Source organism: Thalassophryne amazonica, chromosome 19, assembly GCF_902500255.1.
Source record: "Thalassophryne amazonica chromosome 19, fThaAma1.1, whole genome shotgun sequence".
NCBI lineage: Eukaryota > Metazoa > Chordata > Actinopteri > Batrachoidiformes > Batrachoididae > Thalassophryne > Thalassophryne amazonica.
Window position 1 is genome coordinate 65,133,861 of NC_047121.1, and position 27,966 is coordinate 65,161,826.

At 41.5% G+C, this 27,966-nt stretch overlaps 1 protein-coding gene across 1 annotated transcript in view; it reads right to left on the minus strand.

The window, feature by feature from the left end:
* The window catches only part of LOC117531945 (calcium permeable stress-gated cation channel 1-like), a 50,994-nt gene that overhangs the window by 7,886 nt on the left and 15,142 nt on the right, over nt 1-27,966 (minus strand). The window contains 18 exon segments of the mRNA XM_034195132.1: nt 395-447; nt 449-466; nt 468-500; nt 3,052-3,069; nt 3,072-3,098; nt 3,101-3,209; nt 4,592-4,714; nt 4,811-4,943; nt 5,101-5,225; nt 5,454-5,534; nt 9,116-9,189; nt 9,511-9,619; nt 9,701-9,752; nt 10,526-10,668; nt 12,361-12,398; nt 15,035-15,122; nt 17,618-17,697; nt 24,598-24,807. Of these exon segments, the coding sequence (XP_034051023.1) occupies nt 395-447; nt 449-466; nt 468-500; nt 3,052-3,069; nt 3,072-3,098; nt 3,101-3,209; nt 4,592-4,714; nt 4,811-4,943; nt 5,101-5,225; nt 5,454-5,534; nt 9,116-9,189; nt 9,511-9,619; nt 9,701-9,752; nt 10,526-10,668; nt 12,361-12,398; nt 15,035-15,122; nt 17,618-17,697; nt 24,598-24,807 (1,514 nt within the window).

Genomic DNA, 27,966 nt, shown 5'->3' on the forward strand with positions numbered 1-27,966 from the left:
ACTCCAGAGAAAGAGTTAATTTGCACGCAGCACTTCGCACATCACGCCTGCACAACACGTTTGTGGGGGTGGTTATATAAAAAAGGGGGCGATCAAAGGTGCCGTCTCCTTATGCACAGTCACACCGCTCCTCCTGCTGCTAGTCACCATGTGCTGCTCCCTCTGTGCACGGTGGCTACTGTGCATATCATTATGTGCACACAGAGATCTCTATGACAACCTGCCCAGAATAACAGCGCAGCCAGAGTGACAGGGAGAAGGAGGGAGAGAGTTTAAAAAAAGAGATGGATAGAAAACAGAAATACTTGAGAGGAAGACACAATGAAGACGTGAACAGTAACCAGTGCCATGTCAGAGGTGAGGTGAGGGGCGGCTGATGGCCAGTGAGTAACTGGTCCAGTGGGACTCGAAGAAAGCCGAGTAGTAGACGATGAACGTCAGCAGCACCCGAAAACGCCCACAGTAGGGAGGGTCGAGAAGAACTCTGTAATGACTGGGCTCTGTATGGAGAAAACGGTGAGTTCCCCAGAGAGAAACAGGTTAGAAATCAGGTTCTGACCCAGTTCAAGGAGTGAAAAACAAAAACCAGAACACAAAGCCACAAAACGTTACATTTTTATGTTCCGGAACAGAAACATTTATTTATTTAGGGGTGTACAGATCTGTTATTTCAAATCAGTATTGGTCTGATGTTGGCCAAAAATTACTGAATTGGATTTTCTGAATTTGGGGGATGACAATCCAGGTCTTCTATTGCACTCCAGTGTAAACCTTGTGCAAATTTCAATGCAGATGTGCAGATCTCTACCAGATCTGCACATCTGCCGTGTTGACCCTGAGAACAAAAGGCAAGCAAAAAAAACAAACAAAAAAAAAAAACAACAACAAAAATGAGTGAGAGAGAGATGGAAAGTGAGAGTGATAATTTTAAACATTATGACAAAACTGAAAATCAAAGATGCTGTTTTAAATGTGTTTTTAAATGACGTCTTACAGCTGATCTGCAGTACGTCACAGCCCAGGAGGAGGCCACGGCCTGCACTATGAGAATCACTGCCACAGCATACACGGTCAAATTCAGACTTTTTTATGTCTGATAGATGGATAATTTAATTGAATTAATTTATTTCATTTGTATGCGCCAAATCACAACAAAGTCGCCTCAAGGTGCTTCACACAAGTAAGGTCTAACCTTACCAACCCGCAGAGCAACAGTGGTAAGGAAAAACTCCCTCTGAGGAAGAAACCTCAGCAGACCAGATTCAAGGGGTGACCCTCTGCTAGGGCCATGCTACAGACATAAATTACAAAATGAATATACAGAAAATGTTGCTGGTGCACAAGACAGGAGGGTTCAGAAACAGACACCACACCCATCTCTGGATGGAGCTGCACCGCTCACAGAGAGAAAAAAAACAGAAATCGGGCATCACAAAGACAACAATACAGTATAAATAAGCAGCACGAAGAACAAAAGAAATACTAAGGGATCGCCGGCCACTAGTCCTAAGCTTCACTAAAAGACCCAGAATTTAGATAAAGTTGAGGTAGCAGCCCGCTCTGTTATCCTAATAAAATGAATTTAAAAGGGTAAAAAGCATAGTAGCATACTATGCCAGTATGCTAGCCATACGAAAGGAAAATAAGTGCGTCTTAAGTCCGGACTTGAAAGTCTCTACAGAATCTGACTGTTTTATTGACGCAGGGAGATCATTCTACAGAACAGGGGCACGATAAGAGAAAGCTCTGTGACCCACAGACTTCTTATTCACCTTAGGGACACAAAGTCGTCCTGCACCCTGAGAACGGCACCAGGTACGCAGGGTTTAATTAGGTCAGCTAAGGAGGTGCCAGTCCATGAACAATTTTATAGGCTAGTAGCAGAACCTTAAAATCTGATCTCACTGGGACAGGAAGCCAGTGAAGAGATGCCAAAATGGGTGTAATGTGTCGCACTTTCTGCTTCGTGTCAAAAGTCTGGCAGCAGCATTTTAAACCAATTGGAGAGCCCTAATGCTGGACTGTAATAAACGAGAAAATAAAACATTGCAGTAGTCCAATTGAGAAGAGACAAACGCATGAATCAGGGTCTCAGCATCAGCCATAGACATAATGAGACAAAGGTGGAAGAAAGCAGTCCTCGTAATATCTCTAATGTGGAATTCAAAGGACAACAAAGGATCACAAATTACCACCAAGGTTCCTCACTTTGTCAATGTGATGCATGACATATGAGCCTAGGTTAAGCGTTAGCTGGTCAAATTGATGCTGATGTCTCACTGACCAAGAACCATCATTTCAGTCTTATCAGAGTTTAAAAGCAGGAAGTTACAAGACATCCAGCAAGGTTTTTATGTGAATAAGCAGTTATTGGCATGTATATCTGAGTATCATCAGCATAGCAGTGAAAAGTAATCCCAAAACGCCACAATATGTGCCCAAGGGGTGTTATATAAAGGGAGAAAAGCAGGGGGCCTAAGACGGACCCCTGTGCAAACCCAAATTTCATATCACTAAGGTTAGAAGTAGTGTTATTGTACAAAACACAGTGACAATGACTGGTCAGGTATAACGTCAACCACGCAAGGGCATTCCCAGTAATCCCAAATAAGATCATTCACCACTTTAGTGAGAGCTGTCTCTGTGGATGATGCTAATCACACAGCCTTACTACATAGAACATTATTAAACAATGTAGCATTTTGGTTCTAACAGGTTTGTTCGTAAGGGGGGAATAACTATAAGGTGGAAACCCGAAACCGGAAATATTATAATACACATATTGTTCGGAAACTAACATATTGACATAGAAAAAAAGTCTGGTTTGACGCCCCAGTCTTAATCTACCTTAGAGTTAGTTACATGTGTTAAAATTTAAAGCTAAGCATGATCAAGTTCAAAAATTCCTGTTTATCCATGCAGAAGCGTCCCCACTAGAAGCGCCTTGTTTAACATTTCAGTGGTTAATATGATCTCTGTAAGTTCATATCAGTAAAGAAAGAAAACATCTAAGAGAGATGGCAGTGCGTCTGGGGGAAGTTGATGTCTGACCCTGAGGCTCTCCACCGGCGCCTGGTGACATTGAACTTGTCCATGGGTGGTTGACGATGATGGCGGGAGTGGTGAGGAAAAACAGCAGGAGAAAGAGAAGGATGTTGAGGAGGACACATCGGAGCCACCAGCGGGATCCACACACGGACAGGTTTTCCCTGGCGACAGGAAAAAAAAAGAACAAACAAAAATGCTTTGCTGTCGGTACGCAGTTTCACAAAAACAGGCCCTGACGTGCTTTTCCAGCATGCACGGTCCAAAACCGGAATTAACAAAACCAGTTTGTCTCTGCGTTCTGACTAAAGCCCACAGCCGGCAGCCAATCGGGCATGAAGTGCACGCAGCGAGCGTTACCATCTCACTGGTTAATCTCACATACATATGCATCAGTCATCTGTTACATAATGCCGTCTGGACCGCTGTAATTTGCCTTTTGGAATCTGCACAATACCGTGTATCACATGTATTAATAGAGATCAGTGGAGTTGTTTTTGAGAGGTTGACTAAAATCTCAGTGAGGGAATCATCTCCACATCTAAATGTCTGGATCCTGATGAAGACCAATATCCATCTGGACAAGACTGAGTTAAAGATTAAACCCAGTCAAGTCAGTGATTGACACCGTGGTTACACACCTATGTTCTGATTTTCCACGGAAAAAAGCATGACTTTTCTTTTTAAGGATTTCATAGGTCTGCGAAAATGAAATAAAGGGATATTTTTCTACATTTGCCTCAGTTTATTCAAACCCAATATTCCAGAACAGCTTTCTGCTGCACGTTCCTGGTTTCTCTGTCTTATATTGTGACATTTTGTGTAACTGAAATTAAAAGTACAAAAGTAAATGGCAGCACAGTGGATAAGTGGTTAGCACTGTTGTCTCACAGCAAGAAGGTCATGGTTTGATTCCCTCCTGTGGCCTTTCTCTGTGGAGTTTACATGTTCTCCCAGTGTTTGAGTGGGTTTCCTCCAGGTGCTCTGGTTTCCTCCCACATTTAAAGACATGCAGGTTAATTGGAAACTTGTCCAGGTCTCCTTTGCAAAAGAGTCTCGATCTCAGCAGGACTAACCTGGTTAAATAAATAGTTTTTAAAGCAACAATTTGACTCTTGTTCATCATTTGAAAGGTAATTGGACTGCATCTCTGTAGCGCTTTTCCATCTGAAGCAGATGGTCAATATGCTTTACAATGATGCCTCATATTCACCCATTCACACCCTGATGTCAGTGTGCTGTCATGCAAGGTGCTCAACTGCACACCAGGAAAAAGCTGTGGATTAACGCCCTTGCCCAACTGTGTTTTTCTGGTCTGATGGGGATTTGAACCAAGGATCATCTGTTCTCACGTCCACCACTTTAATATCACCTCCCTGCATTTAAGGCCCAAAATCTCCTCAGTTTGGTGAGAAGAGAGGGTATCATCATTCCACTGACATGACTGGGAGAGTAAGTTTGTTTACAGTGATCCTGCTGACATATTTAGGTTTATTAAAGCTTAAGAAGCAGCAGATAAGTGTTTTCCACAGGTGTTGGCACTGACCAGATGATGTCAGAGGGAGCCGGGGCGTAGCTGACCAACCACTTTTGAGACTGGACCACGGTGGTGATGCTGGACTGCTGGGGTCTTCGGTGGCAGCGCACCCAACTGTAGTCCTTCACAATGCTACGAAACAAAAGAAGACGTGCAACTTTTAACTGCGCAGCAGGCGATCTGCAGAGGTCACGTGACGGACATGACCTCACGCCGTTGTATACTCACGCGGCGGTCATCCTCTCATCACGGAACGTCACAAAGGCTATGCCCAGCCTCTTCATGGAGGTTCGATTCTTCTCGGCGTTAAACTCGTCTGTCCACTTCTCTTCTAACTCGCTGTAGTATGTTCTGCATCTACCTGCAGGAAAACAACAATTACAAAAAAAGTCACAGCAGGCAAACGTTACTCACCTAGTCTCAAATACCAAATTTAGGCATTTAGATTGCACCGCCATCTGGTGGTGAAATCCTATGCAGCAACCACCAAAAGTCTGATGCTGCAGCGTGACAAAAACAAACCTTTTCAAAGCCACAAAAGTCACAGCAGAATATCCGAGCGCACGGATGAGTCTTGATCATGATCTTTCCCTCTTTCTGAGCCTTTGTGGTGAAATACAGTCGTCCTTTCATCGCTTTGCGCCTGCAAACAGCAAAACACTCACATCCTAATCATTAACTCTGCTATTCTGATCCATGCTTGGGGCCTCCCTGTGCCTTATTTTCACCCATCTTACCCCCATCTCAGTAGGTAAGCTTGTATTTTATTTTATTTTTTTAAGACTGGGTGTCTCCTGGTTCTTTTTACTGGCAGTGCAGGGAAGCCCAGGTGCAGGATGGATGATGGGTAACCAGAGCGTTGCTACTGTACCTTTCCAAGTCCAGCCTCATCAGCTTGTGGACATCAAAGCAGAAACGGATGTCAGTGACGGTACAGCTGGGGTAGGCTTCACTGGAGGACGGAGCAAAATCAGCACATGAAGAGTTCAGATACAAAACCCAGTATCTCCAAAACCATAAATTTTTAGTTGAGGCCAACATGTATTTGGCTGTCAAGGGGGTCCATCAGTGTGCAAAATATGAAAGAATTTGAAACAAACTGCTTTCATTTTATTGATGAAAGTCTGTGCATTTCCGAATATGTTTCCTTTAAATCTCCATTTTCAACTGCATTTTTCTCCATTAAAAAAAAAAAAAAAAAATACTTACTGGGTTTTGCATCTGAACTCTTCACATTTTCCCTGCGTGTTTGATTTGTAACAGAGACACCACAATGGTGCAGCTGGTTACTGCGCATGCTTCTAAAACCAAAAGCTCAACCTATGCCTGACTGACCATTGACACCTGGAGTTGCATCAGTATGAACATCAAACATTTTTTAATAACTAAATCTTGTGCCAAATGAACACACAGATAGATACACATCATACACAGAGGTCAAACTTTAAAAATGCTCCAATCATGTTGAAAACTATATCACGTTACTTGTCTGATCACAATGATTCCAAAAAGGTATAGCTTGGACTACAACCCCTGCCAAAAATTATGGAATCACCGGCCTCAGAAGATGTTCATTCAGTTGTTTAATTTTGTAGAAAAAAAGCAGATCACAGACATGACACAAAACTAAAGTCATTTCAAATGGCAACTTTCTGGCTTTAAGAAACACTATAAGAAATCAGGAAAAATAATTGTGGCAGTCAGTAACAGTTACTTTTTTAGACCAAGCAGAGGGAAAAAAATATGGAATCACTCAATTCTGAGGAAAAAATTATGGAATCACCCTGTAAATTTTCATCCCCCAAATTAACACCTGCATCAAATCAGATCTGCTCATTGACATTGACCCTATGTGTGTTTTTGCAAGGAATGTTTTTGCAGTTTTTTGCTCTATGGCAAGATGCATTATCATCTTGAAAAAATGATTTCATCATCCCCAAACATCCTTTCAATTGTCCAAAATATCAACATAAACTTGTGCATTTATTGATGATGTAATGACAGCCATCTCCCCAGTGCCTTTACCTGACATGCAGCCCCATATCATCAATGACTGTGGAAATTTACATGTTCTCTTCAGGCAGTCATCTTTATAAAATCTCATTGGAAAGGCACCAAACAAAAGTTCCAGCATCATCACCTTGCCCAATGCAGATTCAAGATTCATCACTGAATATGACTTTCATCCAGTCATCCACAGTCCACAATTGCTTTTCCTTAGCCCACTGTAACCTTGTTTTTTCTGTTTAGGTGTTAATGATGCCTTTCGTTTAGCTTTCTGTATGTACGAGGTCTGTCCATAAGTATCGTACCTTTTTATTTTTTTCAAAAACTATATGGATTTCATTCATATGTTTTTACGTCAGACATGCTTGAACCCTCGTGCAGCATGCGTGAGTTTTTCCACACCTGTCGGTGACGTCATTCGCCTGTGAGCACGCCTTGTGGAAGGAGTGGTCCCGCCCCCTCGTCGGATTTTCATTGTCTGGAAATGGCGGAATGAAAAGGACTTTTTTTCCATCAGAATTTTTTCAGAAGCTGTTAGAGACTGGCACCTGGAAACCATTCGAAAAATTTATCTGGCTTTCAGTGAAAATTTTACGGGCTTCACAGAGAATAAGGACTTTAACTACAGGTTTAAGGACCCCTTTAAAGGACGGTCGGTGCGCCGCGCTGCAAGCTGCGACGATGCGGCACAAACCACTGGATCATTTCTAAGCTGATGGCTCTGTGGATACGAGACCGTCGTGTGCTTTTTCTCTGGTTATCACAAGACCTGGACATCAGCCATTTTCCGGCAGATTTCACTTTTAACAAGAGATTTTGTCATGGAAAGCCGCGCGGAGGCTTCGCGCGTCACGACCGATTCGCTGATGAAGCGAGACAAAGGAACACCTCCGTTTCGGAGTGTTAGAGGACAAGTTGGGACATGTCCAGCTCTCCACAAGTTCTTTTATACTCACTCGACTGGTAAGCACTGAAAGCCGAGATAGACATGTCCCAAGCCAGATAAATATGAACTAATGAAATCCATATAGTTTTTGAAAAAAATAAAAAGGTACGATACTTTATGGACAGACCTCGTAAATCCCATTTCCTTTAGGCGGTTTCTTACAGTTCGGTCACAGACGTTGACTCCAGTTTCCTCCCATTCGTTCCTCATTTGTTTTGTTGTACATTTTTCGATTTTTGAGACATATTGCTTTAAGTTTTCTGTCTTGACGCTTTGATGTCTTCCTTGGTCTACCAGTATGTTTGCCTTTAACAACCTTCCCATGTTGTTTGTATTTGGTCCAGAGTTTAGACACAGCTGACTGTGAACAACCAACATCCTTTGCAACATTGCGTGATGATTTACCCTCTTTTAAGAGTTTGATAATCCTCTCCTTTGTTTCAATTGACATCTCTCATGTTGGAGCCATGATTCATGTCAGTCCACTTGGTGCAACAGGTCTCCAAGGTGTGATCACTCCTTTTTAGATGCAGACTAACGAGCAGATCTGATATGATGCAGGTGTTAGTTTTGGGGATGAAAATTTACAGGGTGATTCCATAATTTTTTCCTCAGAATTGAGTGATTCCATATTTTTTTCCTCTGCTTGGTCTAAAAAAGTAACCGTTACTGACTGCCACAATCTTTTTTTCTTGATTTCTTATAGTGTTTCTTAAAGCCAGAAAGTTGCCATTTGAAATGACTTTAGTTTTGTGTCATGTCTGTGATCTGCTATTTTTCTACAAAATTAAACAACTGAATGAACATCCTCCGAGGCCGGTGATTCCATAATTTTTGCCAGGGGTTGTATCTGTGATGGAATGTTCTGGAGTTATGGGGTCAAAACAGCAAAAATGGTGACAAAGGTCAATTTCAGTTTGTATAGGGGTCAAAAGTTAAAGTTGCTAAAATTCAGTAAAAAATGATGCAAATTATTGTTTGGGTTAATAGGGTTCTAATAAGGAATAGTTTGCACCATCTGTCATGCTTAGTTATCATGTTACAGGGTAACATATGTCACATGTCATAGAATCCAATAGGTTGACCTTGTTTGACCTTTACCTTGAAGATCAAACATTCAACACAGTCAAAACTATTCCTTTTTTTTTCAAGCAGTAATTTGCATCATTTTGTACTGAAACTGGAGCAACTTTAACTTTTGACCCCTGTACAAACTGAAACTGACCTTTGTCACCATTTTTGCTGTTTTTACCCCATAACTCATAAACATTAGTCCAAACTACACCTTTTTGGAATCATTATGACCAGACAAGTAATGTGATATAGTTTTCAACATGATTGGAGCATTTTTAAAGTTTGACCCTCTGTGTAATTCTTCATTGACCCCAATCTGGCTACAGCTACCACCCTAGGATGGCTATCATATGTTTTTGTGTAGGCATGATACGCTGAGGCTGGATTCTAAGTGTTGTTTATTCCCCTTAAGTGGTACCGAAAACCTGCTTGGCTCATGGACTATAACAAAGACTGAACTTGTTTTGTGTAAAACTGCGCTGAAGAGTAAACATGATAAAGTGTACTGGAAGTGTTTGGTGATGAGTCCTGGGTCGGTGATCTCTTTGGGTATGGAGGTAACCATCAGAGTCCTGGCAACCTGAAACACATAATGCAGATGTGATGAGTGGTTATGCTAGAATGTTGGGCCAGGATGATTACCCGAGTGGTTCCCAATCCTGGTCCTTGGGGGGGGGGGGGGGGGGTGCTAGCCTGCACATTTTGCACCTGCGCCTGCTCTACCAAAGGCTGGTCAGCTCATTCAGTTGTGCTCAGCCAAAACAAGAGACAACAAATGCCTGAATGGGGCAATTAGATGTTGGCAGAGCACGAAGAGACGGCCCCTGAGGTTCATGGTCCCTGAGGACCAGGATCGGGAACCGCTGGATTATGTACTCAGTTTAACATGATGACGACAAACCTTCTCGTCCTCTTTGTAATCCAACTTCATGGAGTGGTGAGCCATGCACAGCAACGTGATGATGAAGTAGACCAAGGCAAAGATGCTGTGGAGCCACAGGAAGTGGTCCCTGTGAGGGACAAAAAGAGGTGTTTTTATTCTCTGTGAGATTTCACAGGATCCACTGCCCTTCGTGTCGTGTTAGACTTACCTTGCACTAACATTCGCCAGCGTCGTTTTCCCAAAATCTGCAGGACTGTCTCCTGTAGAAATAATGAAATGTGACAGTGGGAACCATTTTCATTTCATTTCATCTCATTTCATCTGCCATAACGGAGCATTATTCCAAGAAATATGCTTTCCACCCTATTTAATGACATCGCACTCATCTCAATTAAATTTCACAGATAATTAAAACCCTGCAGCTTTAATTGCAGCACCCTTGGTTTGCTGTTGCCATGGCAGCCTGTCTGTTGGTGTATTTAATGACGGGATGACATGCTGCTCCATAAGATGAAAGCCAGCAGTAATAAAAAAAAAAAAAAAACTTTTGGTGGAACACCCGGCTCCTTTCTGCACGGCTTAGTCAATGCTTCCTGTAAAATAAACACCCAGCTGCTATTTAGGCCCTGGTTTGTTCCACCCCTGACACCTATACGTTAATGCTACGAGGAAATGAAGCACTTTCTGCTCCTATAATCCTGGTGGGCCAAATGCTTAAAGAATTCCCGCAGGTATTCTAGGGAGTTGTTAAAGTCTTACTCATAATATTGTTTCATGCTAGGATTACAGTGGAAGTCACTTTTTGAGAAGTGTTTATTTTTGCATTCTACCACTTTTTGTCACAGCTTTTCTTTTTTAAAATCTGGACTTAATTTTAGTTTTAAGGGAATTTAACAGTGTGTACATGTGTGTGATGATTTCTGTGTGGCCTGGCCTCACGTGAGATTAAAGTTGTCCCTAAAGCTTTTTTTTTTTTTTTTTTTTTAACAAATGGTCAAATGATGCTCAAATCACAATGTGAGAACTAAAATACCCAAGAGGTTGCCGGAAAAGTTCACTGGCAGAATCACGGCCAGAGAGAGCAGGCACACCGCCGACATCAGCAGGATGATGTGGCGCTGGAAGGACAGGTACGTGACGGCGTCGATGCCGCATTTACTGCGGATCTCCTCGTCCCTGCAGGAACAGAGAGAAGACCGTGAAAGAGGACATACTCCGGCTGCTTTTCCACCAAATCAAACAAACAAATAAATAAATCAAAAAGCTGTTAGAGCTCATTGCTACTCATCTCTGAAGGTGTTTTGTCTGATTAAAAGATTAAGTAAAAATTAATCCATAGTTCTCCTCATGCTCAGTCTATTAACCAATATGGAATATGTCGAACAGATTAGGGCCCTGTGTCCATATTCTCCCCCCGCTGAGCGCCTTTTTTTTTCAGCTGCTCTAAATTAGAATGGATTGTTTGTGGTTGCAAGAAGTTGTTGCCAGAAAAGACACTGCATCCAGTATTTCATCTTTTTTTCTGAGGCCACTCAGAGCACTTTTAAGTTACAATTTCCTGAACTTTTCAGAAAGACACTGTGATGTCACTGCAGTGCCTTTTCAGGCAATTGGGAGGTTTATTTTTTGTAGATTTTTACTCAAAATCTGTCACAGTAAAGAAAAAAACTACACTGTGAAAGCAATTTGGACAGACGCTTGGTTCTTTGCTGAGGGTGAGTACTTTTTAATCACCATAAATTATAAACTACTCATTAGCTATTTATTGTTATCATAGAAACAAATCCCATAAGGAGCCCCCCCACTTAAAACACTGAAATTGTGGTATGTGGGCCATCTCTCAGCGCTTTTCCACCAGATAAAAAATTGATATACAGACACAGGGTCTTTATCATTGACATTTATCATCCTGGTTCCAAAATTTAGTAATGGTGGTGCTCATTTTTTGACTTGTAATGCCTCAGTAGACAGCAGCGCTGTGAAAAGGTGACGAGGCTGAGGTGCTGACATTAGCAAGATCACATGATGTTGGAGACTGTATCAATAATATGTGTGAACAGAGTAATTAGACAGAAATTCCATTTAAGAAAAACTCATGTGAATATGTCAAATCTCTGTCATTGCTGGGTCCACTGTGAAAGGTCTTTATAAAACTCTGATTGTGCACGGTGTACAGCTCTGTTCCATCTGACTGCATGAACATACATCTATACTATGTCCAGAACATTCAACAAGAAGTAGCAAATTTCGAAGATTGTCCAGTAAAGCTGCAGAAATCCAAAGAGGTGTCTTAAATTTGAACAATCACTGGTCCATTGGACAAAAACCCCTGAAATGAAACTTAACGTCCAATCCTGGACAAATGAGCCTAGGATTGTACCGCATCGTGTGTAAATTTGCAGCTGTGCCTTCAAGGCAGGTGGTTCAACAAACCCAGCGGCAGAAAATAGAACCCAAAAAACTGAAGAAGTAAAGTGGTGCATGCCGAACGTACGACGGCCCACACAGTGAGAACTTGCATGGTGGGTTTGCACTTTCCCAGGGATCCCAGGGTGAACCACCGGCGTGAGAGCTAAAAAGAGGAGCGCCCAAACTTCACCATAATACTATAGAAACCATGGACACTGTGGAAATCCCTTTTTATGGCCCTAAATCTGTTGTGTGCAGTCAAGCAAGTGCAAATTTTCAAAGTGAAACCACTGCACCAGTGAGCCCAGGCCTGTTTGTTTTTGCTGCTAATTGATATATGTGATGAGAGCTTACATTTGACAGTGACATCATCTTCGAAGAAAGAAGGCCAATAAAACGACGGCAGCACAAATGAAGAGAAAAAAAATGATTGCAAGGGCAAGGGTTTTGTGGACTTACTTCATCTGGTAAAGTGATGTCAGCCACGAGCAGAAGCCCTGGGAAAAGAGGACAATCAGAAAACATCAGATAGACTGCACATTTAGATAATAAACAACACGTGCATGCTCGACTGTGCACAAGGAGATATTTGCATAGTAATAATGTTTCCAGAGTGACATACCGATGGAGGTTTAATATGTCTAGCCTGGAGCAGAAACTGTTTTACTGCAGTTTCATCTCTGTGTAGAAATTAGCCCATGACTCTCGTCTGACTCTGCTGCTATAACCGCGATAGGAGTGATGTCACCGTAACACACAGAGGTCATCGAGTCCCAGACTAGGCAGATGAGTCATGCTCCACACTTTCCTCTTAAAAGCATTCCCACAGTGCTGTTGCTGACACGTGGAGCTTTTTTTAAACATCAATATATCATCAGTCAATTCGGTCCAATGCCAACAAGAAGTAAGATTCAGGAGGGCCTGCACATGTTAGCGTCGCGCCAGTCTCCACGTGGTCTCCATGTGGTTTCAAACTGGGTGAATGTTTTTACACAGTGGTTGGAGGCCTAATCCATCAATCACGGTTGGTGGGAGGAAACCAGAGTGACCAAAGGAAACCCACACAGTCACACGGATAATACGATGGACCCAAATCTACAGCCTTCTACCTGTGAGGCAACAGCACTGACCACTGCACCACCATGTTTCCCATCAAATAAACATGCAATTATGTGAAAATCTGAATGAATCTAAAACCAAATGGACTAAACCTAAATTAATCTAAATCTAACTCAATATGAAGCTAACTGAATCCAAAATTAGATTTAAAACTGACAACTGAAACTAGTCGAATGCAAAGGTAATAGATAAGCTAAACTGAATGAATGGATGAATTTATTCGGCACAGACACATCCAGAACAACAAAAACTTACAAAGAAAGAAAGAAATAGTCCAACAATGCACCCAGGTGCCCAAAAGGGTGTAGGCAGAAGTAAAAGTTTGTAAAGGCCTATCCCTTTAACAAAATTGAAAATTATGCATATGTATATAAAATTAGACATATACCCATCATAACTAATACAAAGTATACATTGATCCATGAATTAGAATAAAAAAAACAACAAAAAACATGCAAACAGCAGTGTACCAACCCCCCCCCCCCCCCCAAATAAAAACAGAATCAATAAACCTAATTTAACATTCTATAGCATGTAATCAAATAATTTTTATAGAGCCTTTTAAAACTGACCAAACTACCAAGTGATTTTATGTTATCCGGGCAATTATTACAAATATTTACACCTTTAACAGAAATACAATGACTTTTTACGGTAGTTTGAATCTTCTGAAATAATAATGTTCCTCCTAAATTATAATTGGAGTCCCTCATTTTAAACAGGTCCTGGATGTGTTGTGGCAGAAGTCTATTTTTCACTTTGAACATAATTTGTATTATGATGTAATCAATCAGGTACCAGAATTTTCAAAACATGTAAATGGATAAACAAAGGATTAGTTGGCTCATTATTTTCTTACTAATAATTCCTATAGTTTTCTTTTGAAGTAAAAATATAGGATTTGTGTTAGTTTTTAATCTAAAAGTTAATCTAAAAGTAACTGAATGTGTAGCGAAGGGAATCTGAAACAAAGTGAATATAGAGCAAGCAGAATATAAAGCAAACGGAAAATCTAAAAACAATATAAACTGCAGAAAATTATAAATACCTGAAGCTAATGCTAATGGGTTATAAAGCTAAGCAAAAATAAAGCAAGCCGAAAACCTAAATTAGTCTAAAAATAATAACATAAACCTGTGGAAAAATAAAAATACCTGAATCTGATGCTAACTGGCTACAAATCTAACTGAAAACCTGCAGTGCATCCAGAAAGTATTCACGGCACTGCACTTTCCCCCCACATTTTTTTTTTATGTTACAGCCTTATTCCAAAATGGATGATATTAATTTTTCCCCCCAAAATTCTGCACACAACACCCCATAATGACAACATGAAAAAAGCTTCTTTTTTAAAGATTTTTGCAAATTTATTAAAAATAAAAAACTAAGAAATCACATGTACATAAGTATTCACAGTCTCTCCACTGATCATCCCTGAGATGTTTCTACAGCTTAACTGGAGTCCACCTGCGGTAGATTCAGTTGATTGGACATGATTTGTAAAGACACACACCCGTCTACATATAAGGTCCCACAGTTGACAGTGCATGTCAGAGCACAAACCAAGCATTAGAAACATAAACTGTGCAAATGATAAACGTTTTACTGGCTCCACTAATGCGTTGCCGGTAAAACTCAATTTGCGACCATAAAATCCAGCATTAATGTCCACAAATCTTCAGACACAACAGGGTTATTCCCTAATTTATATTGTTGTTTGTTTGTTTTTTGTTTTTTTTTCTTGGTGGAGTGGGGGTGGGGACTATATTACCTTCAACTAACTAAATAAAAGTCGCCAGATTTGTTGCTATTCGCTAGAGAGGATTTTTAGTTGCTAGGAAGGTCAAAAAGGCAGCTAAATTTACTGACAGAGTGGGAAAATTGGCAACACTGGAGGCACAGTAAGCAACAACTCCTTTCCATTTAAAGTGACAGGACCAGAGCAAGTATCACCTCTGAGTGGAAGTATAGCTTTTACTAGAAACATTTTAATGACCATAACTGTCAAACTCACCACGTCTTTAGTCTCAGAGTCAGAGGGACTGGATTCTGACGGAGACTTCTCCTTCTCACTCGGCTCTCCATAAAACAGGGACGTGAGACTGAAGTGGGCAGACAAGATCCAAAAAGAAAGTGATCACGACTCAGTATGACCTTGTCATGTGCCGTAAAGTCGAATTAGATCTCCTGCAAGCAGCCTGAGTTTTTATCTAATAAAGTCAATGTGATTTCTGTGCAAGTGCATCTCCGTGGACGGTACCACTCGTAGTTAAACACTGTTAAATTCAGCAGGATAATTAAATTAGTATGAGAGAGAATTGTTCAGTGAAACAAACACACATGCTGCTTGCTGTCCTGCGACATGTCAGGGAGAACTAATCCTGGGAGACAGGACTGGGTGAATTTTAAACTAGTTGTCCAGTATCTTCCAGACAATAATCCAGCATATGCATGCATGAATATGTTATTTCACAGGAAAAAGTACAGTCATCATTCAACTAAATAATGAATATCAGAAGCACACAGTGCAGCAGATAACAGAATATTTACAGAGGAATCCTGCAAATGGTGATACAAGCACCAAATCTTGCATAAATTCTCCTTAGACATTACTCTTTTGAAAAAACTGACTGGCTACTTGAATTTTCAATAAACGGCCAGGTAGGGGTCAACTGAAGAATTACACAGGGTTCAACATTTTAAAATGCTGCAATCATATTGAACACTATACCACATTATTTGTCTGATCATAAAGATTCCAAAAAGGTATGGTTTGGACTATCTATGACTGAATGTTATGGAGTTATGGGGTAAAAACAGCAAAAATGGTGTCAAAGGTCAGTTCCAGTTTGTACAGGGGTCAAAAGTTAAAGTTGCTCCAGTTTTGGTCAAACATGATGCAAATTATTGGTTGAGTTAATATGGGTTAAAAAAAGGAATAGTTTGCACCGTGTCATGTTTAGTTATCACGTTATAGGGGAACATATGTCATAGAATTCAATAGACGTTGACATCGTTTGACCATTACTTTGGAGACCAAACACACAACACAATCAATCTTTTCCATTTATTAATGCGATTAGCTCAACCAATAATTTGTACCAGTTTTTACTAAAATTGGAGCAGCTTTGACGTTTGACCCCTGTATAAACTGAAACTGACCTTTGTCACCATTCTTGCTGTTTTTACCCCATAACTCCATAACATTCAGTCATAGATAGTCCAAACTATACCTTTTTGGAATCATTATGATCAAGTGAATAATGTGATATAGGTTTCTACATGACTGGAGCATTTTTATATTTTGACCCCTGTGTAATTCTTCAATTGAACCCTACCTGGTCACCTACTGACAATTCAAGTGGCCAATCGTTTTTCTTCAAATTCATGTCTAGGAGTCTTTGTACCGGATTTGTTGTGTGTGGGCCGCCAGAAGAGGAGGTACTGCTGGCCCACCATCAGAGGGCGCCCTGCCTGAAGTGCGGGCTTCAGGCACGAGAGGGCGCTGCCGCCATGGACGCAGCCGGGGGTGACAGCTGTCACTCATTACCTCTTGACAGCTGTCACCCATCTACTCAACGTCCTCTCACTCCATAAAGACCAGACGTCATCTCCACCTCGTTGCCGAGATATCATACTTCATTGGAGGTAATATCCTCAGCCATTTGTGATTGCAATATTTGTATATTGTGACTGTTTGCAGGAGTACTGGTACCTCCGTCGGTGAAAGCTGAGAGAGCGTTGAAGGCACTCTTTTCCCCTGAGGAATCTACAGTACTCTGCAGTTATTGAGTGAGAGGTGGAGGTGGCATTCCCACCGCTGTTGTTGCTGGGTGTTCACACACCCACACTTGACTGTCTTTGTTCTCGCCAGCAGTACCAGATCCGACAGTCGGGGACGGTGATCACCTGGGAATTCGGGACTTGGCGGCTCCACTATTCACCAGGTTCTGTGGCAGCGGAAATCGTGTGGTTCCGGCTCTTCTTAGGACAGACGTCTTCTATCCTCGAGCCTGCCCACACGTCACCTTTGTGGATTGACTGTAATTATATTCTGAGATTGTCTGTATGTTCGTTGTGCACATTTCACAACATTAAATTGTTACCTTTTGGCTCATCTATTGACCGTTCATTTGCGCCCCCTGTTGTGGGTCCGTGTCACTACACTTTCACAACAGGATTTGGTGCTTGCATCATCATTTGAATTATTTCAGCTATCTGCTGCACTAACAAGCAGAGCAGAAACTTCATGCAATTTAAATTACTATGCAGTAATATGTACGATCAGCAGAGGGAGCTGCAGGCTGCAAAACCAGCACACAGGCATTGTTTCAGTGGGGATTATTGTTACTCCATTTTAAATGTTGACTCAGCTCACAAAGCAGCAAGTGCATCAGTGTTATTCATCTCTGAGGAGATTTTATTTTCATCTGCACAGATTTTTACTGGGATTACTCAAAAACTCTTCACAAAACTCTGTAAACATTTTAAACTAGCCAGGCACACACATGGATATGTGAGCAGATGGGCCTTAATTGGCAGAGGAGTACTATTCATTTGTTTTTCTGTTCATGTATGTTCATTTTTAGACCGTTACCTGTCGTTTTCCATCAGCAGGGCCAGCCGGCCGTAATCCCACGCAGCCTTCCTCAGGCAGGAGAAGATGAGTAACAGGAACTATAATAAACCATAAACACAAATGCATCACTCCTCAAAGTCAGAATTATGTAAAGAAATTATTTTATCAAACAATCCACAAAGAACTGGGAACTGAAATGACTTTAAATCTATTTCAAAGAGTAGAAATAGAAATCTAAAACTACTACACTGGGAGCTGTTTTTAGAGAGATAAATGGATGTTAGATATGGCATAAGCATCTACGTATAAATGGGGTATATTTTTGCTTTTCACAAATATGATAGACTGTTTTATGTGAGGTCAAGGAAACTAAAATGAAATGGATTTGGTTTTGTAATGTCTTTATATTGTGAGTTTTTACTGCAATAAAACTGATTAAATTATTGTAGAATAAAGCCAAAACGCTGAAAAGTCTTTGCACAGAATACATATTTGTGGACTATTTTATTTTATTTTATTTTTTTTAACTAAATTGCACAAATTAAAGCAAGCAATTTATTAATAATTTACTGCACATTTGTATACTAGAAATGCTTGAAAAGTGACCCTATAGAGCCATTTAATGCTACCAATAGAGTTATTTAAAAATAATGAAAGACAAAAGTGTTTATAAGATTATTTAGTGAGTGCAGTTGAAAGGTATACTGACACTGTTTTTTTAAAGATTTAAATCATAAAAATAATTTTCTTTAGCACCACTATAATTGTATTCCTTAACATTTAGATAAGGGAGTCATAATATGACATTCCTAATATGATCAAAATTCATGCTGTCTGGAAACAATTTAGGATTTCAACCCCTGAGGGGGAAAAATTCAAAGGATCAGATGCTATGACCAACATGTGGTAGATCTGGAAGTGATTTATAAGAAGATATCTTATGGATGGGATGTAAGATGGGTCACAGGTAATCTCAAAACCTCATGCATGCGCACATCCTGCCCGATGTAGTAATATTGGTAGGCTTGGGTATTTAGCTAGCTACCATAGAGCACAGCCACTACAGATGAAAAATTAACAATTATTCAGTGTGATTATTTTCTGTGATTCGCAGGATGTGCATTAGATTAATGGAGTCAGTCAGCTAGTTAGTGAGTCATTGAGTAAGTCCACAACATTTCTTGAACTAACTGCATAAAAATTGTTGCATGTTCACTTCTGACATTTTGGGTTTTGATAGATGCAGGTGAGGACCAGCATGCTTTCTACTTTGGACCCATTTTGGTACCTTTTAACCATTGTTTGTGTTTATTGTGAAGCCTACTTGCAGGGTCATGGTGGCCCAGAGGCTGCTGTTTTACTAAATGGAGGAGAAGCCAACCTCAGGGGATCTACTTTTTTTTCTTTCAAAGAGGTGTGCAGGTAAATTAGAGGGATACTTTTTACGGTTTTACATTTTTTCACGTATACGTTCAATTCCTTGTAAGCCTGGTTTTACTGCTCAGACTCTGTGCATGGAGCTGCATATAGATTAGACTGTTCAGTATGCTGCCCCAACCCAAAAAATACAAATCAAAACTCTTATCACAGTGTATTGTGAGTCTAATATAATTAAATGTCTGCGTGATCTGAATTATTTTAATAAACTGAAGATGAAATCCAACATGTAGCAGCAACAGCGAGCAATCTCGCTTTCTTTAGAGTAGTAAGTTGGTGGTCGTCTTGGAAACTGCCCGGGACATGTCTGCATTCACATAAGAACAGACACTGTAGAAGACACTGTGCACAGATAAAGAAAACCTCTGATCAAGTGCATGAATAACTAAGAATAGCTTCCAGTGTGCCACAAAAAAAAAGCAGAATAATCATCAGAGTGAAGTCAAAAATAAAAATCTGTTCATGGAATTGCTTCATATATAAAAGCTTTTCAAATGAGACGTTTTCCTGTAACCTGTTGCATCTATCTGTCTGTTCATACTTCTGCCTATCAATCAATGCTCCTGCTTCGCCTACTCAAAATTCTTGGGAGATTTGTGCCTAATAAATTAGGATACAAGTGAAACTTAAAGTGTGAACTACAAGGTTTTACTAAATGTGAAAACAAGAACCCCCTGCCCTCTCAATCATCTTATCATGCACTAAATGTCCATGCACAGTCAGACCAAGAATGTAAACAAAGAAGAAAAAAGCTCAGGGAACAGAGGGAGTGTTGTTTCACTCTCTGCACAGGATGCCATTAAGCCACTCAAGTTTAACAGAGAAAATAGCTGCTGGCTGCCACATTAATATGCATTTAATTTTGAACTACCGATCATGCCACATAGTTTCAAAACAAAAACAGTGCTATGGAGCTGAAATGTAAGATTTGGGAGCACTGTTTCGACCTTGAGCAATTATGAAGCATAAAATTTAAATATCCACACATATATCAGCATCAATAATAATGATTTTGATGTTTTCTGTTTCTATTTGTTCATATATGCTGAGAATATGTGGACTGTGGCTGCCCACTGCTCCTCGTGGTTGGATTGTTGAACTGTAATTAGGACGGGTTAAATGCAGAGGACAAATTTTGTTGTAAGTGTAACGGAGGCCAGCAGGTGTCGCTGTGCAGATATAGTTAGTAAACCTCACTCCCAACAGCTCAAAAGGATTCTCTGGTCACAAGGCCAGAGCCCTGGGTTTTAGCCTTCTGATTAGAGAGTCCGACTCCCATGCCGGAGCTCGCGAGTTTGCGTCCCGAGGGGAGCGAATGGGCGGAGTCATAACAACACAACGCAGAGTGCAGCCGCTACAATGGTGCCGTGTACCTGGATGGGAGTGAGTTTAGGGGGGTGAGTGTAACGGAGGCCAGCAGGTGTCGCTGTGCAGATGTAGTTGGTAAACCTCACTCCCAACAGCTCAAAAGGATTCTCTGGTCACAAGGCCAGAGCCCTGGGTTTTAGCCTTCTGGTTAGAGAGTCCGACTCCCATGCCGGAGCTCGCGAGTTTGCGTCCCGAGGGGAGCGAATGGGTGGAATCATAACAACACAACGCAGAGTGCAGCCGCTACAATGGTGCCGTGTACCTGGATGGGAGTGAGTTTAGGGGGGTGAGTGTAACGGAGGCCAGCAGGTGTCGCTGTGCAGATGTAGTTGGTAAACCTCACTCCCAACAGCTCAAAAGGATTCTCTGGTCACAAGGCCAGAGCCCTGGGTTTTAGCCTTCTGGTTAGAGAGTCCGACTCCCATGCCGGAGCTCGCGAGTTCGCGTCCCGAGGGGAGCGAATGGGTGGAATCATAACAACACAACGCAGAGTGCAGCCACTACATATGTATGTACATATGTGCAATGACAATAAAGATTCTATTCTATTGTATATACGAGGTCTGTTAGAAAACTATCCGACCTTTTTATTTTTTTAAAAAACTATATGGATTTGAATCATGTGTGCTTGCATCAGCCAAGCTTGAACCTTCGTGCGCATGCTTGAGTTTTTTCACGCCTGTCGGTTGCGTCATTCGCCTGTGAGCACGCTTTGAGTGAGCAGTGGTCCACCCTCCTCGTCGGATTTTTATTGTGAGGAAAATTTGGAAGATTTAGATGGCTTTCAGGGACAATTCTATGGGGATCACATAGTCTTTTCATGACCAAAACTCCTGTAACAGTAGAATGTGCCAAAAAAGTGCTATGTCCACATCTTCTGCCATTTCTCTGGTAGTCAGACGACGTCCCAGATCAACACAGCGTTCAGTTTGGAAATGATCTGGTCGTTTCAGCCTGTCGATCGCCGCTCGGAGCGCAGCGCGCCCTCCGCCATTGTGCGCCGTCTTCAAACCGGTTGTAACACTCCTTAATCTGTGTGATCCCCATAGAATCGTCCCTGAAAGCTGTCTGAATCTTCCGAATGGTGTCCACCTGGAGGTCTCTCACAGTTTCTGGAAAAATTTGATGCAGCAAAGCTCCAAATCGTTCAGACATTTTCCTCACAATAAAAATCCGACGAGGAGGCTGGACCACTGCTCACTCAAAGCGTGCTCACAGGCGAATGACGCAACCGACAGGCGTGAAAAAACTCACGCATGCGCACGAAGGTTCAAGCTTGGCTGATGCAAGCACACATGATTCAAATCCATATAGTTTTAAAAAAAAATAAAAAGGTCAGATAGTTTTCTAACAGACCTCGTATGTAAAAAAAAAACAATCCATTGCACAACTTTTTAAATGTGTCCTTCCTTAGCAAGACTAGCTAACAATACATAAAGAAATATTATATCAGATATAATTAAAATATAAAGACTATTTACCAAACTGAAAGTACACAAAAGCATTGAATATAGTCATGTTATCACATTTGTAATATGTGTTTTGACTTTTCTTTTTTGACAAGTACAACTTATAATGATTATACATGCTTTGTATTTGCAAGGTGCAAAGATTGTTTTTTTATATTTTAAAAAATGCTAATGAATAGTCATTGTTCTTTACAGTATTGTCTTTTAATATTGTGTTGATGTGTGGGCAAGTTCTCAAGTGATTTATTCTGTATGATGACGGAACTGTGTGCTGGTTCCTATTTTCAAGAACAAGGGTGATGTGCAGAGCTGCAGTAACTACAGAGGCATAAAGCTGATCAGCCACAGCATGAAGTTATAGGAAAGAGTAGTAGAAGCTAGGCTTAGAAAACAGGTGAAGATCTGTGAGCAGCAATATGGTTTCATGCCGAGAAAGAGCACTACAGATGCAATGTTTGCTCTGAGAATACTGTTGGAAAAGTACAGAGAAGGACAGAAAGACTTACATTGTGTGTTTGTGGACTTAGAAAAAGCTTATGATAGGGTGCCAAGAGAAGAGTTGTGGTATTGTATGAGGAAGTCTGGAGTGGCAGAGAAGTATGTTAGGGTAGTGCAGGACATGTACAAGAATAGTGTGACAGCGGTGAGATGCGCAGTCGGAATGACAGACTCATTCAAGGTGGAGGTGGGATTACACCAAGGATCAGCTCTGAGTCCTTTCTTGTTTGCAGTGGTGATGGACAGGTTGACGGATGAGATCAGACAGGAGTCCCCATGGACTATGATGTTTGCAGATGACATTGTGATCTGTAGTGAGAGTAGAGAGCAAGTTGAGTCTAGTCTGGAGAAGTGGAGATATGCTTTGGAGAGAAGGGGAATGAAAGTCAGTAGAAGCAAGACTGAGTACATGTGTGTGAATGAGAGGGAGCCCAGTGGAATAGTGCAGTTACAAGGAGTAGAAGTGGTGAAAGTAGATGAGTTTAAATATTTGGGGTCAACTGTTCAAAGTAATGGAGAGTGTGGTAGAGAGGTGAAGAAGAGAGTGCAGGCAGGGTGGAGTGGGTGGAGAAAGGTGGCAGGAGTGATTTGTGACCAAAGGATATCAGCAAGGGTGAAGGGGAAAGTTTACAAAACAGTAGTGAGACCAGCTATGTTGTATGGTTTAGAGACAGTGGCACTAACAAAAAGACAGGAGGCAGAGCTGGAGGTGGCAGAGCTGAAGATGTTGAGATTCTCTTTGGGAGTGACAAGAATGGACAAGATTAGGAATGAACATATCAGAGGGACAGCTCAGGTGGGGCGGTTTGGAGACAAAGTCAGAGAGGTGAGATTGAGATGGTTTGGACATGTGCAGAGGAGGGACCCAGGGTATATAGGGAGAAGGATGCTGAGGATGGAGCCACCAGGCAGGAGGAGAAGAGGGAGACCAAAGAGGAGGTTCATGGATGTGCTGAGAGAGGACATGCAGGTGGTTGGTGTGACAGAGGAAGATACAGAGGACAGGGTGAGATGGAAATGATTGATCTGCTGTAGCGACCCCTAACGGGAACAGCCGAAAGACAAAGAAGAAGAAGAAGAAGACGGAACTGAAGCAGAGGCGTCCTACTGTCACCTGGGGGGTGCTCTGACTCATGCTCGTCATTAGGAGACATTGCTCAACCTTCTGTGTTGTCTTGGCAACCAGGCAGCCATAAAATGAGCCAATTAAAAGCCCGAGATAGCAGACGGAGAGGGATCTCAGTGCAGACATCAAGCCTGACTACAAAACCAAGGTAGATAAAATGTGTGGGACTCAAGAGGAATTTTTTTTTAGCTAAAATAAATACAAATCCAATATTTTTATTACAAAAGAAAGCTGTATAAACCACACTGTGAGCCAATAAACCCACTATTTGTCTGTTGACACATTTTGAAAATCTGGGACTTGGTTGATTATATAACAATACAATCATGTATAAAGTTAAAAATAAACTTTTACCTCAACATGTCCAGGATCTGTTAAAAATGAAGGAGTCCAGCTATAATTTGAGAGGAACATTATTATTCAATAAATTAAACACTCGAACTACTGTAAAAAGTCCTTGTGTTTCCATATAAAATGTATAAATATTTGGAATAATTGTCCTGATAAAATTTAATTATCTGGCACCTTAGTTGGCTTTAAAAGACTTGATAAAAACAATATAATTACTTGTTATAGTGTGAAGAATTAGGTTTACTAATTTTGTTATTGGGTTTTTTTTTTGGATTGTGCACTATTGTTTGTTCTGTTGTGTTGAGAAATTTTAGTTAATTAATTAATCTATATAGTCTGTGCTTTTTCAGTATTTTTTGTATAATTAATGTATATATTTTTTTTAATGGTAAAAGGGGTGGGTTTTTGTTTTACGAGTTTTTTTGTTAAGTGTGTGCGCGCTGAATAAATTCATTCATTCATTAAAACTTACACTGTACAAAACTAAGAGCTGGGGAAAAAAGAAGTTTAATTTAAAGTTTCAATGGGCCAAGAAAATGGTCAATGATGAAAAAAAGTCCATCACCCAAAAAACTAAATGAAGGAAACCAGAGTGACAATAGAGAAAATGGAAACACTGGAATTCTGAATTGATCATTGGTGGATATAACAGATGATAAGTGAACCTGTCTGAGTACAAAATGCAACAGTTGACAGTTGTGTTAAAATGTTGTGTAAAATGCATGTGTTTGTTGGTGTGTGGCACGTACCATCCAGAGTACTACATTGATGGCGAGGACAGTGGGCACGCCTCCAAAAGGCAAACCCTGCAGGACACTGCTGCGGGAGTGCGAGCGGTAGCACCTCACCGCTGTGCTGTTTTCATCCTCAGGAGGGTCCAGGAAACCTAGAACATCCAGGCCCACACCCCTCCCATCCACAGAGGGCGCCATGCTTGCAAACAGCTCCGAGCGTGCCATCTGCCCTGCACCAAACAAGAAAAAGCAAAAAAGAGAGATATCTGGATAAGGAAATATGTATGTTAATGGTAAATAAACAGAGCCCAAACTGGTACTCATGGTGCTCATGTGTGCTAAACATCATTGATGACAAGCAGAGGACACTTTTCCTACAATATGTCATTGCTTTCCTCTTATGAAGCACTTTGCTTGTGTTTTCTGCTGCGCATCATTTATTTTTAGCATGCACATGCACCATGAGTACCAGCTATGTGCATGTCTGTTTATAACACAAGACAAACATGCTAAAGCTTCATCATGTGATTTAATTCTGTAGAATCAATTTTTTTTCTTTTGGCATTGTCACCCTGTTCAATCTGTTCAAGTGCAAAAACTGACAATTGTATACACACACACACACACACACACATATATACATATATATATATATATATATACAGTAGTGTTCGGAATAATAGTAGTGCTATGTGACTACAAGGTCTGTTAGAAAAGTATCCGACCTTTTTATTTTTTGCAAAAACCATATGGATTTGAATCATGTGTGATTGCATCAGCCAAGCTTGAACCTTCGTGCGCAGTTTTTTCACGCCTGTCGGTTGCGTCATTCGCCTGTGAGCAGGCTTTGTGTGAGCAGTGGTCCACCCCTCTCGTCGGATTTTTATTGCAAATAAAATGTCTGAACGATTTGGAGCTTTGCTGCATCAAATTTTTCCAGAAACTGTGAGAGACCTCCAGGTGGACACCATTCGGAAAATTCAGATGGCTTTCAGGGGCGATTTTATGGGGATTACACAGATTAAGGAGTGCTCCAGCCGGTTTAAAGACCGCCCGCAGTGTCTGAGAGTGCGGCACACTCCGAGCGCCGATGGACAGGCTGAAACCCCGCTGAAACAACCAGATCATTTCCAACGTGAAGGCTTTGTTGATCCAGGACGTCCTCTGACTTCCACAAAAATGGCAAGACGTGGACATCAGCACTTTTTCCGCACATTCCACTGTTACAGCAGTTTTGTCATGGAAAGAGAAGCGGAGGGATGGGCCACAGAGCCACGAATGGTGCGGGACAAAAGCACCTCCGTGTTGGTCACACAGGACGGCTTTCAGATGGCTTTCAGACGGCTTTCAGTGGCTTTTCAGTCGTGTGACTATCCAAGAAATTGTGCATGAGCTGGACATGCCACAACATGTCCTGTGAGGCTTCATCACGGCGTTGCTTTGCGCCATGCGGCTCTGTCCCGATGCACCTCTTTCCATGACAAAAACTCCTGTAACAGTGGAATGTGCGGTTCATTTCCAAACTGGACGCTTTGTTGATCCAGGACATTGTCTGACTACCACAGGAATTGCGGAAGACGTGGACATCAGCACTTTTTCGGCACACTGAGACAGATGTACGGAGGAATTCCACGCGTTGGGATGGAGCCGCATGGTGCAAAGCAACACCGTGATGAAGCCTCACAGGACATGTTCTGGCATGTCCAGCTCATGCACAATTTCTCGGATAGTCACACGACTGAAAAGCCACCAAAAGCCATCTGAAAGCCGTCCTGTGAGACCAACACGGAGGTGCTTTTGTACCGCGCCCGACAGGCGTGAAAAAACTCGCGCATGCGCATGAAGGTTCAAGCGTGGCTGATGCAATCAGACGTGATTCAAATCCATATGGTTTTTGCAAAAAATAAAAAGGTTGGATACTTTTCTAACAGACCTCGTAAAAAGATTAATCCAGGTTTTGAGTATATTTCATATTGTTACATGGGAAACAAGGTACCAGTAGATTTAGTAGATTCTCACAAATCCAACAAGACCAAGCATTCATGATATGCACACTCTTAAGGCTATGAAATTAAGCTATTAGTAAAAAAAAAGTAGAAAAGGGGGTGTTCACAATAATAGTAGCATCTGCTGTTGACGCTACAAAGTCAAAACTATTATGTTCAAACTGCTTTTTTAGCAATCCTGTGAATCACTAAACTAGTATTTAGTTGTATAATCACAGTTTTTCATGATTTCTTCACATCTGCAAGGCATTAATTTTGTTGGTTTGGAACCAAGATTTTGCTCGTTTACTAGTGTGCTTGGGGTCATTGTCTTGTTGAAACACCCATTTCAAGGGAATGTCCTCTTCAGCATAAGGCAACATGACCTCTTCAAGTATTTTGACATATCCAAACTGATCCATGATACCTGGTATGCGATATATAGGCCCAACACCATAGTAGGAGAAACATGCCCATATCATGATACTTGCACCACCATGCTTCACTGTCTTCACTGTGAACTGTGGCTTGAATTCAGAGTTTGGGGGTCGTCTCACAAACGTGGCCCTTGGACCCAAAAAGAACAATTTTACTCTCATCAGTACTCTCATCAGTCCTCTCATCAGTCCGACAGAAACTTAGCCCTGTGCGGTAAGACTCGCGGTGGAGGACTGTGTGTCTACATCAACACAGAATGGTGCAAGAACTCTGTACTAGTCTCCAGTCACTGTTCATCTCTGGTGGAGTTCATGGTCATCAAATGCAGACCTTTTTATCTCCTGATGGAATTCACCACAGTGCTGATCATCAGCGTTTACATCCCACCCGCCGCCAACGCTAAAGGCGCGCTCTGTGACCTGTACAGCACTATCAGCAGGCTGCAAAACACACACCCCGATGGACTGGTTATTGTTGCTGGAGATTTCAACCATGTGAATCTCAAGTCAGTTCTCCCTAAATTCCACCAACATGTGAACTTTGCAACAAGAGGAGCGAACGCACTGGACCTCGTTTACACAAACGTTCCCAGCGTGTACCGGGCAGAGCCCCGCCTTCACCTCGGATACTCAGATCTCTGTTATGCTGATTCCAGCATACAGACCGCTCGTCAGACGCTCATAACTGGTTCTGAAGCAGGTAAGAACCTGGCCATCAGGACCCATCTCTGCTCTCCAGGACTGCTTTGAGCACACTGACTGGCAAATGTTTATGGAGGCTGCAACCTACAGTAACACCATAGACTTGGAGGTGTACACTTCATCTGTAACCAGCTACATCAGCAAGTGCATAGATGATGTGACTGTCTCCAAGACCATCATTGCATGTCCCAATCAGAAGCCGTGGATGACTGCGAGGTGCATGCTCTGCTGAAGGCTAGAGACTCTGCCTTCACAGCAGG